The following is an 18395-nucleotide window of genomic DNA, read 5'->3' on the forward strand; positions in this document are numbered from 1 at the left end:
GAAATAATATAAAATTGTCGTTACAAAGAATCCGTTATCACGTTACTTTGATAACGCCGTTAGCGTCACAGACAGATGATTGAGCTGGATAGGATAAGATTAAACGAAATATATTATTTAATCCAACGCAGTGGTTATATAAGTCACGAACCTTGATGATGCTGATATCGTGGTTATCGGCTCGTTTGGGTGTAACTAATGGAGAGGATATTCCATCCCTATAGGTAATACATATATCCTAATAACATCAATACGGATAGTATATTGATGTAATTAGTGTGGTGATTTTGAATTATTAAGAAAAATGTAAACTTTGCAAACAAAGAGTACCTAGTTTAAAAGAGATGAATTAGTTCTTTGGATTAATATGCATCGTGAATAAAGGAGCGTGTGGACAAATAAAAGTCGATCGATCATAAGGTTAAGGTGACGTTTGATGCGGTCCGTCTATAGAAGGTCATTTATTAGATGTCATGCAGTACTATGTGATTTTTCTCCATTCTGAATTTGTTGCGCGTTTAGGTACGCACGGTTTTGCTACGCAAAATATAAAATATAGTGTCATCTTTCGTTATTATTAGGTGACAATTTTATTTATTGGCTGTAGCGATTATACCCGCGATTCGCACATTGCCCTGCGAAAAAGCTTGGAAGAGGAAGCGATGTAACGAACGAAATGCTATTTCACCAAAGAGTTTTTTTAACAAAACCATGAAAAAATCATGTCCTACATCATCTCAAGGTTTACTGAAATCATAAAGGCAATTATTATTTATTATCATTGTTTGTATATCATACTTGGAGTTTGTGGTATCAAAGATTTGAATGTATCAGCACGTTTTGATAAACAAAGATTAAGTGTAAGAAATAAATATTTTGCCACACCGATTGTGTTTTTATTTCAACTAAAATAAGAATGAAAACAGATAACAGTATTGTGATAAAGTCATGATAATACACAATTCGTTATAACTGATTAAAGAATTACTTACTTACCTATGTAAAATTCCAAATAAGCAGTGAAGAATAATTTTAAGGGATTACAAATATTTGTCAATATTTGTGCAAAACCCACCACATGTTTATTGATGCTACAAATAGATAGGTACCATCAGTACTTATCATATGAATCATTATCTATTGGAAATAGCATATTTTGATACGATTGAATTTGTTATCTCAGATGTAGGTAAAACCGAGCGGAAGTCGAACCTAAATTGAAATATATGATTACCTTTAGGTAAAACCAATTTATTATATTATAGTTAATGAATGTAAAACGTGTCAGTTTTCCAGTTCGATAGCTGTCAAAATACTTATTATTATTTTATTGTCGTAGTACAAAGCATCTATTTTATTTAGAAGGAATACTGGAGCTAAAATACAAGTCAATAAAGAACAAACGAAGATATGCTTTATTTACGCAATGCTTACAGTCTGATATAATTATTAGACAGGCCAATAGTTCCTATAAAGTAGCACCTTGACATCACGTAACTTAAAGAAAAAATTCTTCGAAGATTTAGGCAGAAATGTACTCTTACAAGCAAACTTACACTTGATTGCCGACAAACGGCCACAAATTCAGATTTCGGGTTGCTACGGAACAATTGTAAAGAGAAAACACAATAACAGTGAACAACCTTACGTTTCACAAAGGACGCTGACTTGTTGAAGCTCTAGTTTCTAAAGAACTAATTGAACTGGTCACAATTTCATTTGGTTTTGATAACACAGTATAATAGGCAGTAACAACATATCTCCTGTTAAGTGGTTGCATCATGTGGACTTCGAATCAAGGAAAAAAGTTTTACATTGATAAATAAACTTTGATTACGTGCGTGTACCTACAATGACAATTCAGCAATTTTTGTATGACCGGGAAATCAACTTTCTTATGAGTAGAATCATTAACTCACTTTAAACTTTCTTATTTAACAACTCACACTAAACTATTTCACCCACTGTCTACATTACAAGCACTCATGTTGAATCGTTTAGGTGATCCATTATGGTTGCAATTTAGTGTAATTATCCGCTAATATCCTGTACGGAACCCTCTTCTGTGCTTGTCGGTGCCGGCACATCATTCGTAACTTTACAGATAATATGGGCTTTAGCTATTGAACTTTATGCTCGTTGGTAGTACCATATACTATAGTTTATGTTATTTACGTTTTTAATTTTTTCTATTAGTTTTGATGTCACTTTAGCCTTGAAAAAACGAATTTGACGGTTACTTTTACTTTAGACATTACTTTGGCTTTAACTTTTGATGGAGAAACTGGCTGTTAAGGGTTAGTTCAAATAATATTTTTGTTTCAGGCGCCGAAGAAGATGGCGAGCCATCAGCAAATGATGACAATACGGGTGAGTCATTATTTTTCTATCCTCGCAGTTCCATCCATATCACGAGGAATCTGCTTTCAAAATCTGAAAATGTAACATTATTCCCCTTTCTCCTTTCTAAGTATCTAGATTGTCTAAGTCACTTTTATTTAAATCGGTACATGGTTTTGTCGTAATTCTCTCTAACTCCCTGGCTAAACTCTGAGAGACTCTACTTTCTATAGGATCATTTATAATCTTCGGTAGTCAAATTCTTTCTGTAGATGTTCACATAGCTTACTATCTCTAACATAGCTCTTTGCGCTCTATTTGCACGCGAACATAGAGTGATACAGATGGAACCTGATATAAAATTCTTCCGCAAATTAACGTAATAGCCTGATAAAGTTTAACCAGTCATCGACACGATAGCAAAAATTATGGTCAGTGATTATTTCATAGAGTACGTCGTAGCATTATTAACCTTTATTCTTTTAGTAGAAATGAATTATTGTTACGCTTGAATGGACATATTGTTGATGACCTTGGCATTCGGACTTTACACCATCACTAATATTATAGCAATACTAGCTTCCGTCCGCGGCTTCACCCGCGTGGTGTGGTGATAAGAAGTATCCTATTTATTCATTCATTTTCATTATATTTTATTCATTCTAGTACTTACCACCAAGATATGTGTACAAAGTTTCATGATGATCGGTTAATTAGGAGTATACAAACGGACATTCGCGTTTATAGAGGTAAATACTATACAGGGTTACTGGTAAGTAGACCGCATCCTTTCAGGAGGTGATAGTATAGGTCAATACGGACAAATTTGACTCTGGGATACTCTGGGCAAAAGTTAACCCGATAATCGAATTTCAAGATCAGTCGTCTAGGTACACGTACAAATTTTCATTATTAGTCAAAAGTCTCGTTTTTGTGGATTTTTGTGTGTTTTTGGATAGAAGATGAATCACTTCATAATAACAAACCATAAAACTGTACAAATCACAGAGGAAATTATAGCGAACAGAAATTACTTTTTTAGTAGATATTTTCTCAAAAATATTACTCTTCATTTTTTTTGTGCAAAATACTTAAAAAACATCTACATCTATCAAGCTATCCAAAAAGGCACAAAACACACAAAAATCCGCCAAAACGAGACTTTTAACTCATAATAAAAATGTATTCGTGTACCTAGACGACTTGTAAAGAAAAGATCTTGAAATTCGATTATCTTCAAACGGGTCAACTTTTGCCCAGTGTATCTCAGGGTCAAATTTGTATTGACCTATGCTATCACCTCCTGAAAGGATGCGGTCTACTTACCAGTAACCCTGTATAGTAGGATTATAGATGCTGGTCTGTTTTTCTTGCTTTTACGCTGAACCAAAATTCTCTCTTGCAGTTCAGTTTTGCTTGCGTCATGTGAGAACTATAACGCACACCCGGATAAAAAGTAGCCTTTTTTGTCTAATTGGGTACCTATCTAACACTGAAAGATTTTTTCTATTTAGTTAATTACTTCCTAGGATAAGCGGGTTTGAGTAAACGGAGCAAAGAGAAAATCTCTTCGGCTTTATAAGATTACTAGCTTCCTCCTGCAAGTTGATATAATGGTGGACTAAAAAAAGCCCAAAGCCTACCACAGCATAGTACAATTTTGGAAGAAATAGTGGTAAAAAAAGGCTTTAAGAATAAGTTCACACTTAATTACAAGAAATGATATGCGTTTTATAGACGAATATATATATATATATTTCATATAGCTTCGTATATCTAAGCTATCACGCTAATGCGGTTAATATCAAGCTAATCGATATATTATGTGATAACTCAGCATTGTATTGGCTAAATCATTAATTGCGATCTTATATTATATGCATGGGACTTATCAATAATAAATAAGTGCTAACGTAAATGATGATGTATATATGTACGTACATTATGTATCGTAATGTAGACATATCGCTAGTGGTAGTCAAATATGGCTGCTAACGCAATTTGAACTGTATACCTATGTATAATTTTACATTTAAGGAAGACCTAAAGTTGCCTATAACATGCTCACGATTCAGTCACATATATTTACTCATAATGTTCTTCACATCTGTAAGGAAAGATATACCTCACTAAGACATTTTATTTTGATGCCATAAAAGGATAAAATGTGCCAAGTACGATGTTTTGTCTAGATCAGTCGCCCTAAGTTAAAGTTATTGAATATCAAGCTAAATAAACGATGTACCTGCAATTTATGACTGTGTGTCATGTCTTTTTAACCCCCGACGCAAAAACGACGGGGTGTTATAAGTTTGACGTGTCTGTGTGTGTGTGTGTGTGTGTGTGTGTGTGTGTGTGTGTGTGTGTGTATGTGGCATCGTAGCTCCCAAACGGATGATCCGATTGTAATGCGGTTTTTTTTGTTTAAAAGGTATGTCAGTCCGGAGTGTTCTTAGCTATGTTTGGTGGAAATCGGTTCAGGTCTTCAAGGTCATCAGCTCGTTTGCTAGATGTGATAGGAATGTTACACGCTCAGTTTACTTGCAAGTATATGTGGGATCTGAAATTTGAAACACTAATGTCTTTTGGAACCACTGAGCTGGTCTTCTGTTAGGGCACGAAGGTAGGAGACGTAACCCTGAACTGCCTTTCAGTAAACCCATCGAGTTTGGGCTCGTTGAATTTGTCTTGACGAGTTCTCTTCATGTTTCTGATTGACGAGAACCTGATGCTGGAAATGGGATGTGGCGGATGAAACCCTGGAATACCGGAATGAAACGGATAAACCGATTTATATTTTTGCTGAAAATCTAGAATGTCCAAAGGTTAATCTTTATTGTTTCTCAATCTGTGCAATTCTCCCAGAGCCAGTTTGTCATGAGGATTGTTAAACAGCTTCCTTTGGCCGAGATCGCATATAGCGACCCCATCTTAAGATAAAATAAATTAAATGAAAGAAGGAAAAATTAAGAAGCTCCTTTAAAAAGTATGAAATAAAATTAAATTATAAATTTAAAAAAACCCCCGACCCAAAAAAGTATGCAATAATTATGACAAAAGGTTAAAACGCTAAACCCTATAAAAGCAAAAATAACTTTTAACACTACGTAAACTAAATTTTGACGTGTCGGGGGACCGCTTTTTACCTTCATAAATACTTACATAAATCAAATGATACCTACCTAATTACAACAATCGTTTAAAAAAAAACACGTACCTATCTGAAGTTATGAATTAGAGCGGTCCCCCGACACGACAAAATTTAGTTTACGTAGTGTTAAAAGTTATTTTTTGCTTTTTATAGGGTTTAGCGTTTTTAACCTTTTGTCATAATTATTGCATACTTTTTTGGGTCGGGGGTTTTTTTAAATTTATAATTTTAACTTTAGTTACAACAAGAATTTGATAAAATAGAACAGATTTGCATCGTTTGTGTCAGGTGCGCGAGTTAGATAAGGTTCTAAATACCTATTACTGAAGTACACGTAACAATCTCCTTAGCACTTTCATATAAATATAAGACGGTCGATTCAAATCGAGTCGAGTCGTTCGATTTCAACTACTCGAACAAACAACGTGCCTGAGTATCAAATCGCGGGCGTATCTGCATCCGCCACATAAAATCCCCATTTATCATCCAATCGATTACGTAGTAATTCCAATTAATAATGTAAACTTATTTCTTTTAATTTATTTATCAGTGTTTATCGTATTGTGCTAAACAAGGCATCGGCTACGATTATGACACGGTCGATTACATATCATATAGTTCGTCTAATCTAGATATCTTGTGAATTATCTCTGTGTACGTGAGTGACGATTGCTAGTTTAGTGATGAAAAGTGTCTTGAAAGTGAACAGGTGTGTAATTTGTTGTTCGTTGTCTTTTCATGACATTTATTGTTTTATTAACAAACTGTTACTGTACGGCTATCACGGTCAGGGATGTTTGAAAGTGTTTGTGATAATTGGTGATAATTTTCCGGTAAGTTTTTGTTTTTTTTTTCGTTTAGTGTATTTTTAAAGATAAGGACTTCTTCAAGGTTTTATTTTAGAATTCCTTTCATGATTGATGATGAAAAGATATATAAATTCCGCGAAAATTCATAAAAACTAAACATATGGATTTCTTAATACGTTCTATTTAATAGAAAACATATGGGGAATTAGATTTTCCGCCAGGAAGAAAACACATGTGATATAACAAATATAGTGCTCCTAGACAAAAGTTATTTCAAACGCAGGTATAAAATGTTCCGAACAACAAATGTTTAGTAAGAAGAAATTTTCATCTTAATTAAAAAAATCATTCGAATAAAAAATTTCCTCCTTTTTTGGGAACTGGTTATAAGTACCTACCTACTTGTATTTAGTAGTGCTTTGAAAAGCATAAATTAAACTTTCAGGGGTTTTATCACTACAAATAAGATACATCCATACCAAAATAGTAAGTACCTATATTTTTAGTTACACAACTACATATTAGAATTTTCTTTTCGATTTTTTCCTGTTGCGGGGCTGTTTTAAAACCTTGTGCAATGATTGATTATGTAATTAAAACACACGTAGGTACTCATGTAGTTGTCATGTAGGTACTTGCTAAGACCTAATTTTGGACTAGACATTTGTAGATATTTATATCGAAAATATAAATATTTGAATAAATGACTCAGTGAGCTTTTTTAAATTATTTTGGATGGGTAAGTATTATCAGTTGAACAGAAAACAGCATGGGAGTTAGACACAGATCAGAAGATTGCTTAACTTTTTGCGAAATTAAATTAATGAAATTTTTCTTTATTACTTCAAAAACGTATATCGTTTAAAATACCGTATTCGAAAGGTTATCTAATTGGTAACATTGGGGAATCCGAGTGTTATTCTTAGGTATAGTTCCTAATACCTACATGTACTTACATAGTTTTCCAGTCTATGCACTCGCAAAAACTGAGATGATGAAAAGTTTATGATAGATCTTTCTTCTTTTGAAAGACCTTGTTTATCAATGTGTCTCTAAGTCTATTAGGTAAAAAACCAAGGAGCAGTATATTGATATTTTATTTCATGATGCAACATGGACTTTTGAAACGAAAAACCTGCTCTATGTTTGTCTAATCTTTGTATCATGACGAGACATTTTTTAAACCTTAAATTGAACGTAGTAGATTACATTTTAGACAGTCATAATCTTAATCTTTTAGGTCTAAACAGAGGTGTGAGTAAACGTTATTCGATAATATCGATCGTTATACAGATAAGTCACGTTTGCCGTTTATCTTGTAAACGTATGTTATTTATTGCGTTAAATGAAAATAATTTATCCGGGATGTAGATAATTTCAAGGTTATCTATTTCTAAGCGATTTTGTTTGTCTAACTTAACTTGTACATATACTTAGTGCATATTATATAGTTTGGAAGGACTATCAAAGTAATAGATATCTTTAAAGTTTTCAGTATTCTGCTATACGATAATCTACAACTATGCAACTGATAGATTTTCAATAGTTATTATTTAAGACACTTTTTGATTTCTGCCCCAGATAAATATAACTTTACCTTAATAAGTAAGTAATATAGTTTTCCTTAATAAGTGTGTAAATATTTTTGTCTAGAGAATGAGTAGTACTCTTATCTATTGTGTTTTCCCAAATACATAATTACTCACACTTTCCTTACACAAATTTCGTCGGTAATTTATTAGCTTTATAACTTGACCTGAAAGTTGAGGCCATACCTCAATTATTTTATAGGGGTTTCTGTAAACACTTAAGTAAAAACAAAAGAGAAATGACGAATCATATTGACTACCTATTTGGATAACAAAATATAGTATTGTCTCTTCAGAACTAAGAAAATATGTCGGCTTACGTCAGTGGCATAGCCCCCTTTTTCAAATCCAGTCTGATATAGTATAATAGTTATTGAAATTAGCGTTATCAAATTCTTCAGCGTCGGCGAACAAGTCGCTACCAGTAGTTGCATATCACGGAAGAACACAGTGTATGTCATTGATATTTGTCAAGTTGTCATGATATGTTATATCTAGACGTATTTAATACAATAATAAGGCCCAAGATCAACTTTCGTTTTCTTAAAACTGTTCAGTATGATTTTTCTTGTTCAATTTTCAAAGTAAACAGTTGTTTTCAGAAAAACGGACGTTTATGTTCGTCAGTTAAAATGGGTATAAGTTGTTGCATAGTTTCTTTTATATGTCTTACGTTTTACTTAAACTGTAGATGTGATGATTGATTGAAAGCTACAACTATTTATCATCTATAAGCAACCATCGTTTCTAAATAACACAAAAAATTTACAACCCAAGAAAATCAAAACAATTTATTCCCCGATTCCAAATTCAAATAATCAACGCAAGGCCACTAATGATGGCCAGTATTACAGTTTAACAAGAATCGATAGGTTCCATAGTTCGATAGTTAAACGTGAATCGATTCTCTTCCCGGTCGTAACGTGGTGTCATTAAGCGATGGTCGTAAAGCTCGGTCGCGGTCGCCTCGATCGGAATGCGCTGTGAGGCACGCCCGCGGCCGATAAACCGGCTTCTGTCTGGTGTTGCCATGTTTCTATATGACTTGTAAGCTGATTTTATGTAAATAATGCTTTGGTGGATATCATTTTGCTAGCAAGTTTGACTTGAAAAGTCGAAGGAATATTTTAGTTGAGTTTCTTCATTTCTTTGCCTGTAACTTCACAATATTTTTGTGGCAATAAAAAACGCTACAATAATGTTTAACATGTTTAAATCAATATATCCCAATATTTTGGTGTTTACGGTAAAGCTAAAATTTTCAATGCCAAAACAAAAAAAAAAAACTTAAAATTTGCACGCTGGCAACACTAGGTCCGATAAACAGGCTTCTGTCTCGGCACTAATAAGCGCCTCCTCGCTTGCTTCGCTCGCTCCGCTTTACGAGCGCCGCTGTAAAGCCTCATTCGTCGCGCTGCCTAATTAAAATATGCAAGCGTTGTCTCGCCTCTCTTTGATACCTGTAGGAAATATGAGAAACGTACGCTAAGAAATTAAGTACGTACATACGTAGTAAAATTATGTTGGTTTTCGATTTCACATTATTGGCTCATTATAAATTATCCTAACTAATTTTTGTATATAAACATAAAACATAATATAAAAGAGCAACGATCAGGCGTCGAAGTATTCCTCCGCATCACTGTCCTCCGGAAAAGTGCCCAGAAGACTGGCTGCATTGCCACGTTGAATGGCAATGCTAATTTAATGCTAATTTTTGTATTATGCTCAGATTTGATGGCACTTTTTGTTAAGTGTAGGTATCATCTACATGAACTACTATTACCTAATTAAAATATTGCGGAAAGTATCCACTGCTAAGTAATTATGTGAGAAATTCAGTTACATCTTTAAAACTATATCAGATTAGTCTACAAGTCTTCTAGTTTTGTAACAGTAGGCCTTATAATATTTTCCGATATGTAGTTTTTCCGGTTCATGCACCTTATTTATTTTGTTGTATTTTACTAATTAAGTATGTTTAGATATTTAAAATGTTCTGTTGGGTTTTATCTACGTTCCATTGTGTTTTATCGTTTCATTCGCTTTTAGGATAATTTTAGTTTGAGTCCTGGTCATTGAACCAATATTTGTGATACGAGTATCACATTTTATCACGGTAACTAGGTGATCGTTTATAAAACTAAACGTATAGGTATGTATATTTAATGGACAAGAGACTCTATATAGATAATACATAGGTACACTCCTTTTAGTGAAAAACCCGGTTAAGAAAGCAATAACCTACGGCAACAAATCTCTTGTTATGTTTTTATCAAACGATTGGAAATTATATTAAACGGTTATGACATAATAGCGCATATTCCACTTCACCAGTACATAGGGGTGGCGCGTGCAACAGTTTTATGTGAGGACCACCACCAATTAGAAGTAATATCAAAACCGGCGGCTGAAGTGCCATCATTATCTCGGGTCTCGCACGCGAAGCTAACTCTTCCTCCCCTGCTATTAGGCATAAACTCCTATAAAATATTCATGCGTTTTTGGAGACAAGTGGAGTGAGCAATCCTGAAGCATGGGGTCGGAACATAGTTAAAGCGTTTAGGTTGAGAGGCGTCGAGTACCTTCAGCCTTTTGTGGAGTTTTCTATCGTTTTGGTGGGTTTATGTGGCGCAGCTATTTTGTCAATTCGTGGGGGAGCGTGTTTCGTTTTGACAACCCTTGAAGGCAGCGCAGGGATGCGGAAAATTGACGAACATTATGTGCAGCACTATGTAATATCCAAAACGAATATTACCTACTTGTCTACTCTTATTCAGCTATTATATTTTATTAAGATTTTACCCGTGATAAAACTATATTTTACATAAAATATTATATGGTGTGATTTAATCTTATCTACAATTGATACGCATTAATAAAACTGATAAAGCCTTCATAAATGTTATGACACACCTACATACTGAGCAAGTACTAGGTGAAATCAATCGCGGAAGTTTATGAATCTGTATGAAGTTCTTTGACAGTCGCAAAGTAAAGGCACACAGAGTAGTTAGTAGTCAGCCAGCGTACCGTATGAATTAAAGTAAGCAGGAATGTGGCTGCATTGGAGGGTTAGCGATGTATTAATATCGTGAACGTTGCGCTACCTAACGACTGTATAAAAGCAGTGAAGCATAAGCGCACTGATTGGATACCTATTTCTGATTTAATAGGATCCGCATATTTAGATATCCGCGGTACGTGGCTGCGAACGCAAAATATACAATGCGCAACATTATCAAGTATGTTTACACTAATATCACCTTTAAGATAGTGACATAAGGGGTATTTTAGCTCGTGAAATTATAACAATAGTGACAGTGAAGTAGGAGTATAAGCCTTCGTATGTGTTCGTGTATTCTCCACGGTAGCAATTGGCAAATCTTTTAATGTAGTTGCGTGAAATTTTAATAATTGTTGCATACTCTGAGCTCTCAATGTTTCAAAACAATGTGACAAAGTGTGTCAGGAAAACTGTTGTATTCTTTCAAAAGAGAGCATGTTTTGTGAAAATAAATTATTGTCTTTCATCTATCTTAACTTTATCTTTACATTAGACAAATCAGTTTTTTAATTTAATATCAATGATTCTAAAGCATGTCGTGTATTTTTAAAGTATCTACCTATCAATTGTTCCGTGAGAATAATAACAATAATCATTGAAATGGGTTCAATTAACCGATCCCATCCACTCAGTTCTTCCCATATTCCATCATAATAGGAGCAAACTCTTATAATAAACTGTGACCATTGTACAAAGCCTTTGTTCTTTTTTATTGTTTTACCCCTGTACGTTTGCAGAGCACCATTGATAGAGAAAAAAGATATAAATTCAAATAAAAATTTAAAGCCATATGCAATGTTTTATGAACAAACTAAATACGCATGAAAATTGAGTACACAGAAGTCTATTTTATACATAGTTTTGAATTGTTTACTCATATTTGCTATTGATGTTACTAGGGCGAAGTGGGGAGCTATTTTATACCAATATTGGGACCAATTTAAATCCAAGTAAAAAGAAATTTATATAAAGAAATCTATACACAAATGGAATACATGACGCAATGGCACTTAGAAACAAACCAACTAAAACTAAACGTTACTATATGGTCCTGTTCAATACACCCAGTTTAGTATTATGTCAGACAGCTATTACCTAATGCTGGTTTTTACTTCTTTTCCTATTTTTAACACATAATCACGATAACAATTTGGGTAGCTTAGAAATCCAACGCAGACATAGTACTCAGCCATTATTACAATGGCATGGTTTGATCCACCTGATATACCTACCAAGTGCCCGTTTTCTATAGGTATACTTCTTGGAGACACAAAGAACATTATTTTGTTTTCTAAAAAGCCTCCAATGTAATTTATTCACAATCATCATTATATTTTTATGACGGATTAAGGTTTCAGTGAAAACATAACTATTTTAAACTATTGCTTCACATTTGTCAATTTACGTGAACACACATTCAGCATTACTAGTTAAAGTTGGTTCTATCAGGTTTTATCAGTAAATATTTTTGACTGTTTACCTGAAGATATAGTATATTTGCGGCTATCTTTCGCGTTATATAAAGACGTGACATATGTTGCTATTCGCGTGTTAGTCAGAAGTAATCGCTCGAACGACCGATTTAGAAACATTGATAAATATTTTGGTAATAATGATTAATTTTATGTAAATATGTGGTGTGTAATACCTAAAATTAATATGATGTAATGCTCTAGAGAATTTCATTAAATATGGGGACTATTATTTGTTTTTACTACGTAATATATTCAAGAGAAAACATTTTTACATTGTTTGTACTTTAAAGGCTCCGAAATTACAGAACCGATTTGGTATACATGCTATGTAACATAAGCTGTATTTTATCCGGGCAGTGGTCCCCCGGAAAGCAGGTGAAACTGTAGGAAAAACAGCTAGTTTATAATAATGTAAGTTGAAAAGTCAAACCACGCTTTAACCCTAAAATAAAACAAAATAACCCACTTGTTACATCGCAACATCCAATTATCTGAATGAAAACGATGATTAACTTATTCAATCGGGTATTAAACAAAATCGCCGTGGGCTATTTGCGACGCGGTAAAACTCGGTTATCCGTGGTTCCGCACGTGTCTGCGGTGGGGTGGGGTTAACCCCCCACTGCCGCCGGCTATACGAAATTAATTTCAAGTACGCTGCAGGATTTGTGTACATTGCCTGTGTACGATATCCGGGTAATGGGGGCGTAGCTGTGTATTTTGGTTTCTCATGACATCTCATCATACCTATCGTATTCAGAAAATTATTTTGTGTATGAATATTAGTTCTTATTAGCAAGGAATGTTATGTATGTATGATTGAGTAAAAATTACCGTATTTTTTGTATAAAGTAAAATAAGAAACAAGCCTATCAAAACTCATGCATCAATTGCATTTATAATTTAACTTAAAAACTGTGTCTTCGTGTTAATGCTATTTCAAATTCATAGCCCAAAAATTTCTAACAAGATTGTAACTAGCATGCACTTACCCCGCTATGGCTGTCGGCCGTCGCAGTAAACAGCGAGAGCAGTATGTTTGCTCTGTCCGGGCAGTGCGCGTATTATCCGCAGATACTGGTTTATCTACCGCTAATGTTGTTCCTCATACAACTTTGATTAGCTCGTGTTACTTTGTACAATATTATACTGCAGTGTATGCTATGTAGTATATGGTACAGAATGTTGTTTGTTTGTGGTGGTTTAGATAATGAATTTCCTTTTTTTTGTATAAATAATCCTTTTTATAACAAAAAATGTTAATTCCTGCATGATATTATCAATAGTAAACCATGATGCTTTAAGCATAATTGTAATAAAAAAAATATTATGTACAAAGTCTCCCTGGGATAGTTACCCGCACCTATGTACTTCAGTACTATCTTCAAATGTCATTCCCCGCACGCCCCGCTATCAAAGTACCGACACTCACACAGATTGCCCATTTACAGATCCCGCGACATAAAGCCACATAGACACTTACGTGTATAACGGCACATGTATTTCTCAGAAACGTCCCTTACAGGAAGAGAGGCTTTTAAGAGGCCGAGTGAGTGGAGAGCGCTGTAGCGATCGGCTCCACTGCTCACCCCGACCGACAGTAAAAAATATGAGCATCCCCCTATACACCCCCTCTGCCCCGCGCCATCTTGAAAAACTTTGTCACTTGTAGCCGCAGATCGATCTGTGTCTACGACCGCTACGCCGTAGCGTAGGCGTAGGCGGTATGTAGCATTTTTTCATTAGACTCAGTATCTTGTCTTCGTAGTAAATAGATTAACGATCCATTACACGCATGGATTCTTTAGATAGGAATCAGGATTATTTTATGCACAGTGTTTCTGACTTGCACCATGATGAAATCCGCTGTGACATAATGATTCACCACCTCTAAATCATGATGAGAAACAAAACATCGGTCGGTTACTGACCATCACATAACACTTGTAAACTGTAAAGTTGACAACAAAACACATATATTTTGACTTACATAATACAGAAACGGCTAAACAAATCGGTAATACGGCTTCCCTTTCAAGATGTTGCATATAGTTTGTTTGGTTGGGAACGTGATTATTATGTACGCTATTGTTGAGACCCTACATAAGTGACTTATGTCATTGAAATGATAATCAGTAAAAGGATTTGTGTAGAATTATTCACATGACTACCTTAACTAAGATACGCCCTGTGGCTACTAATTCTTTTGAAAACATCAGCTTATATCTTCAACTTTACAACTACAGAAATAAGGTTTATTTTAGCATGCTTCTTTTCGCAATTTGAATAGGAATAAGGACACCTAAGGGCCTCAGCAGGTGTCCTTACAATTGTGCTCAGTAATGTCCATGTTATTTGTGAAGTCAAAACGATTGAACGAAGAACATGAATAGAATAATATAATCCAGATGTATGAGACAAATCTTTTAAGATCTTAATACGTACTTACTTTAAGAAGGGCTGAGGTACATATTTATTATGTACTAAATATAGCAAATATGGTCAGTTGCACATACAAGTACTTTCACACTGAGATATAAGTTCACATCGAATATTTTAAATCATTTACCAATCGATTTTTAAACCATTACTCACCGAGTCAGTTAAAAACTGCTTTCCCAAAAATATCGAAAAGATTTTGTAGATACTATAAATTATTATCTATAAGGTGAAAAAACTCGTGTGATCTTCATTAATAAGTTACCTTTAACTGTAAGCCATTATCAGTACGAGGTCACAAAGGCCTCGAAATTAGGTTACAAAGATAACTTAATCTCGTTACCTCAATCTTTTTTAGATAAGGGATGTTCAAAGATATAACAATTGCCACTGATTGGGCTCATCTTAAATTTACACATTTTGCAAAAAAAATAACCCCAACCCCTTATGTCAGAAGGTCAAGAAAAGGATCAACCCTTCACGCCTCTATAAAGACAGGTAGGAGATAAGCGGTACCCTTTCGAAGATAGTAAAAGCATTGTGCGAGAACAGTTAAGGGTTAGGAAAACCAAAATTAGTTGCATTCAAATCGGCGTGACAACCCTACGCCAAAACGAACCGTGCGAAATTTCACACAAAAGCGGTGTAAAAAAACGCGAAAAAATAATGCTTTTTTATCCAATTTTGGGAATAAAAAATGGAGACGAAAGGGTAATGTCACGCCGTGACCCCCCCACAACCACATGTCATGTTTTGATTGCACTCTGTCGCTTTTTTAACGGCTTTTTTAATAAGAAAGTTATCGCCTAGCATTTTTTTGTCAATTTAATATCTAAAATTCGCACGAATGTAAGACAAAAGACTATCTATATCGTTCATTGGTTTTACTATAGCCGTTTTAACGAAAAAATAATCAAGTTTTTAGATCTAAATCTGAACCAACAATATTTATTTGCAATACGCATTAATTTATAATTAATTGCTTTTCACATCTAACTAGGCATTTTATTAATGCGTTGAATAAAAGAGGTGATTCTAACGAGGCCTAATGGGCGTACAACCTAGATCTCATGCTATAAATACCTATCAACGTATGATAACGCAATCAAATCGATTCGATTGTTTTCAGATGGAAAAAAACCTTTGTTAGATAAATTTTATTAATCGCTCTAAATAAGTCTGTGTAGTAATTTATGGTCGATAATAAGTCAACTTTATATTCCTTCTTTAGGCTTTCAAGCTAGGAGAAAGTTACTATAAATAATTATCTAAGAATTGGACGTCATTCTTAAAGAAAAAGATGCCTCAAAAATGATTGAGCAACAGTATAAGTTTAGTGTAATATATAACTTTGCCTGTTATTACCATTAACTTTCGCTTATTTATTATATTGTTTTACACAATCCACATAAATTCTCAGGCCTCATCTAACGGTTTGTCATTGTCTTTCCACAAGTATCGGCGTACAAACATAATAAGTCAATGGAACAAATGAGGTTCAGGGATTCATATCGGAGATGCATTATAGTGCAATCGCTCAGGGGTTGTTGCGCGAACTTGCCCGAACGACTTCGGCTATGTCCGGATGCCTTTATTATGTCGAGAGCCCTATCAAGTGAGTTTTGTTTTCATTGAGTCTACATGGTGTTCTGTCTGCGTTTTAATTAATTTAGTAATTTGTGAAGGTAGTTCCGAGTTTTTAAGGGATTTTAAGATGATAATGTTATTAATTTTTGAAGTATTTGGTAGTTAAGTTGACCAGACTAAATAAAATCTATTGTTTTTTTTAATGAAAACTGTTAATATCTACGATAAATTAGTTAATCATATCATTATATTTTGGATTTACCTGTCTTTTTGTTATTGCTTAATCCAATAATTGAAATATTAAACGTGAACGCACTGTATATCAAACAACAAAAACTAAGAAGTAGAGCATTAATTTAACTAAAACTTTTGTTTATTGACGATTTCTTTAGCAAGACACTCGACTTTAAGGTACACATACCAGCTCAACCTTATATCGACCTTCTTTCCCAGACTTAAGGTTCTTAATCGCGTGTAACTTGATTTGTTCAAGCAGGGGTACTAAAGAATAGATATGGGGTCCGACTTGGATAAAATTCTTTTGACGGAAAGACCCATAACGGACCCTAACGTATATTTGGACAGCAACCTGAGAGGTTTGAAGTGGTCCCGAGGTTTATAATTACTATAATTTGGAGGCAGATGAAGAAATCTCAAATGGTTAGTAGTACATAAGTATAGGAATGTCCATACATGTTGACTGTATTGTGTGTTGAAAATAAGGGGCAGTTGTTTATTTGATTTACAAATAAAAATAATCGTTTGATTTAACATCCTAAGTCTACGTATTACTGAAAAATATTTTTGTAATTACAGATAATTTGTAGAGACAACATTTACTTATTCTTAAAAAAAAAACTAAGTACGGCAATAAATCTACCCAATAAATCAACAGTAAATTATCAAAACTTCGCAAATTTTCGAAAAAGTGCGAAACAAATACCTCTGTATTCGTTTCATCGGTCGTTGCATCGGTTTTTATTAAAAACGTGATGAGTCCTGTATGATATATGGAGTCGAGCGTGCGATAGACCAGTCTACACAAATAAGGGTGCACCAATTTTGTACTTTATTATTTCAGTTTTGAGTTAACTAGCTGACAGTCAGTTTTCACGCAAAGAATATTATTTTTGCTGTATTATTATGTTTTTAAAATTGCCATAGATTCCTTCATATCAACTCAAATTGACATAATCCTATTTGTAGTCTTGTTTGATAGTTAATTATTTCTACCAACTATACATATCGTATACTTGAAGAAAAGGAACGAGCAAATCTGTAAAAGAAGCTCATTTAATTAATTAATATTCAAGAAAAAAGAGTATTATACTTTTGTCATGATATTAAGAGGACGAATTGGAATTTTTGGCGCCAAGGATTTCAATTTTTCTCAGTAAATACAAAACGGATCAAAATACAACTTGGTCACCTGAAAGTTCATGATATAAACCTTATTTTGTTAGAAGTAGAAACATGATTAGGTAACTTTTATAACAGAGAAAAATATATCAAACATACCTCTTTTTAAAAAGAGATTCACATATTATGGGCATACGGGACCGATTTAAGCCTCTTAACTTTTTTAGTAGTTGAGTATATACATACTCTTTAAAACTGTAGAAGGAATTTTTATCAAATTATCATTTCTAAATAATAAAATTACAAAACCATTTTGTCGCTTACGACTTTTAGTTATAAGCTAGCGCGCGTATTGTTATCCTCGCCCCGCTCAGGCGCTCCGACCCCTTTTGGCGCCTTAGATGCGCGTGCCGGTTATGGAATTATTGCTGACCAATTCCTCGCCTTAATAAGTAGATAACTAGTTGCCTCATTCTTGAACACCATAGCATTGGTATGATAAACTACGTACATCCCTACTGTGAGTTGAAAAAATCTCGTTTTAAAATAAGCAATTTTTCACAGATCACGCTGGTGCCG

At 34.1% G+C, this 18395-nt stretch overlaps 1 protein-coding gene across 4 annotated transcripts in view; it reads left to right on the forward strand.

The window, feature by feature from the left end:
• Positions 1 to 18395, forward strand: part of LOC110375373 (histone-lysine N-methyltransferase PRDM16) — a 101779-nt gene that overhangs the window by 37607 nt on the left and 45777 nt on the right. For 2 of the 4 annotated variants that reach the window (XM_049847387.2, XM_049847391.2), the window contains exon 2: positions 2326 to 2370. In XM_049847387.2, the coding sequence (XP_049703344.2) occupies positions 2326 to 2370 (45 nt within the window). Of the gene's footprint in view, positions 1 to 2325; positions 2371 to 5895; positions 6325 to 18395 lie in introns of those variants that run through there. The other 2 variants (XM_049847398.2, XM_049847404.2) reach the window with 1 other exon arrangement.

Source organism: Helicoverpa armigera, chromosome 18 (genome assembly GCF_030705265.1).
Source record: "Helicoverpa armigera isolate CAAS_96S chromosome 18, ASM3070526v1, whole genome shotgun sequence".
NCBI classification, from domain to species: Eukaryota; Metazoa; Arthropoda; class Insecta; order Lepidoptera; family Noctuidae; genus Helicoverpa; species Helicoverpa armigera.